The sequence below is a fragment of the Octopus bimaculoides genome, chromosome 9 (assembly GCF_001194135.2).
Source record: "Octopus bimaculoides isolate UCB-OBI-ISO-001 chromosome 9, ASM119413v2, whole genome shotgun sequence".
NCBI classification, from domain to species: domain Eukaryota; kingdom Metazoa; phylum Mollusca; class Cephalopoda; order Octopoda; family Octopodidae; genus Octopus; species Octopus bimaculoides.
The window spans coordinates 31311883-31314505 of record NC_068989.1 but is presented as its reverse complement, the minus strand read 5'-3'; the positions used below and the strand labels follow the sequence as shown (position 1 = coordinate 31314505).

The 2623-nt window shown below is 35.8% G+C and overlaps 1 protein-coding gene across 1 annotated transcript in view; it reads left to right on the top strand.

Annotated features, from left to right (window-relative positions):
- LOC106875589 (uncharacterized) overlaps positions 1 to 2623 on the top strand; it is a 135876-nt gene that overhangs the window by 127577 nt on the left and 5676 nt on the right. Inside the window, exon 9 of the mRNA XM_052970902.1 lies at positions 788 to 922. Coding sequence (XP_052826862.1) covers positions 788 to 922 — 135 coding nt within the window. The remainder of the gene's footprint in view (positions 1 to 787; positions 923 to 2623) is intronic.

Below are 2623 nucleotides of genomic sequence, written 5' to 3'. Positions count from 1 at the left end.
ACATACACAAAAACTTCAATTTTATAGATATTAGGTATATATATACACACACACACACACACACACACACACACACAGATCATCATCATCATCATCACGATTTAACATCCGTTGTCCATGCTGGCATGAGCTGTACAGTTTGATTAGGCTGGCATGCTCGAAGGCTGTGCCAGGATACAGTCTGATTTGGCATGGTTTTTCCACACACATAGGATGAACCTACACCTCTGTGTTTTCGTGACCAGTGTGCTAACATTTACACCAACATACCTGTCTTACACGTATGGAAAACCCACATTTTCTGTCATGGGCTTATATGTCCCAATATTAGATTATTTTCTTTAGTCAATAGACAGTGATTGCTTATAAGCTTTAAGCTTATAATATATTATAATATTTACATTATTATTATTTACAGAATTCTAAAATTTGGCACTACTTTTCAAAAACATGGCATATATATATATATATATATATATATATATATATACTTTATTTAAAAGCAGCAGAAATATAACAAAAGACTGTTACTCTGAGTTTCACGTTCCCGTTCATCGGACAAACGGGAATGTGAAACTCAGAGTAACAGTCTTTTGTTATATTTCTGCTGCTTTTAAATAAAGCATATTACTCTACCTCTGGTATTTGAGTACTCTTTTTTCCACCTTGTTGCACATTTCATGTGCTAACTCCGGTATATATATATATATATATATATATATATATATCTGTTAAAACATTTAGTGAAATATATTTTATATTCTTTTTTGTGTCTTGATCTTTTCAGGAAATACTCTTATTGAGCATCTGAATCATGAAATCCAACAATACACAACAAAGTCTTCCATGCTAGATTTATTCTACAACAAGCCAAATACATTCAGTTCTGGTTTCATTATCACTTACAAAACTATTCCTAAAGGTAACTTGTTTCTGACAATTCTACTCTAAACATATTTAATCATTTTTGTTAGTAATTTTTGTTTATTTAGAGTAAGAAATATGCCATTCATGATGATTTTGTGTCTTCAAAAATTGGGGTGGTTGATGTGATTGATAGTCATCTTGAACTCTTGGAGGTTGACAATATAAAAACATGTACAAGGACAGTGGGGCAAAGTTCTATAATGAAAATGTTTTATGCAGGTTTTGTGGTGGGTGAGCATGAGAGAGTAAGGGTGATGAGAGAAAGAATAGCAGGGACAACTATTGAGTAGATATGGCAGGAGAAGTTGTTACAGTTGCAGTAAGAGAGACAGAAAGGAATATGGTCGGAAAGTAAAGGGAGTGTGTGTCAGTGAGTTTTTGCAATCATCTAGATGGCCATTTATAGGATATGATATAGAATCATTCCAGATATATGATTTGTCTCCACAATGTTTAATAAAGTCAATAACTGGTTATAATTGAAGGCTTTCCTATAACATGCAAGTTGGAATTCTGACAAAGTTATAAACATGTGGTCACCATGAAAAATCATTAGAAATTGCATGGTTTAGTAACTATAATGAAGATATAGATATCATATAAATTGGTAAGATTTACTATTTATTGTGACTGTATCTGACAGTGGTGAAGTTGAAATATAGAGCAGAGCTCAGACTGGAGAAATGAATTAGAGGTGTAGCAGCTCAGTGAAACAATAAAACACATGAAGTGGATTGAATTTCAGGGATTATTACCAACTATATCAATACCTTATGTGAAGGCACATAGTTCAATAGTTAGAGTATTGGGCTCACACTCATGAGGTAGTAAATTCAATTCCCAGACTGGACTATGTGTTGTGTTCTTGAGCAAGACACTTTATTTCATATTGCTCCAGTTCACTCAGCACAACTGACATTTTCTATCACAAAATGAAGGTCTACAGGCAATCTAAGTTTTCTTGTTGAGGTAGAAGATATCTCCTCCTGGATAGAAAAGATATAGCCTTTTATGTGAAATGTGATGTATCTATCACAGGTCCAGAAGAGGCCACTATTCCTGCTAAAGTTGTTGATATTCTCCAGTTTGTTTGTCTGTTGGTGAAGTGAGTATTTCTCCTCTAACTTTTTGCTTAAGTAGGTCAGTCCAGCTACTCTTGATTTGCATGCAACATTTGTAATTTCAGAACACCTACTCAGGAGTTTATCTAATCTCATGATGTTATTTTTTTCCTTGTTAATAACATGGTCTAAGTGATACAATATGGCATTCAAAAATATTCTGGAATGACTACAGGCCTTTGCCTCCATCCCTCCATTTAACATAGTTAACCCAGGCTACAGGCCCACACCCCCAACACCCATACTGTTAGGATTGGCACTCTCAACGTCGGCACGCTGAAAGGTAGATCTGGTGAAATTGTTGAGATGCTTGAACGGAGACGCGTAGATATGTGCTGCATCCAGGAAGTAAGATGGAGAGGAGGTTCTACGAGGTTCCTCACAGGCAAAGAACACAGGTACAAGATTTTCTGGGCAGGGAACACTGACGGGGTCGGGGGCGTAGGAATACTTCTAGCGGAGAAATGGGTGGATAAGGTAATCGAGGTTGTTAGAGTAAGTGACAGAGTACTTAAGATTAGACTAGTGCTTCATCATAGATTAGCTACTGTCATCTCAGCCTATGCACCTCAACC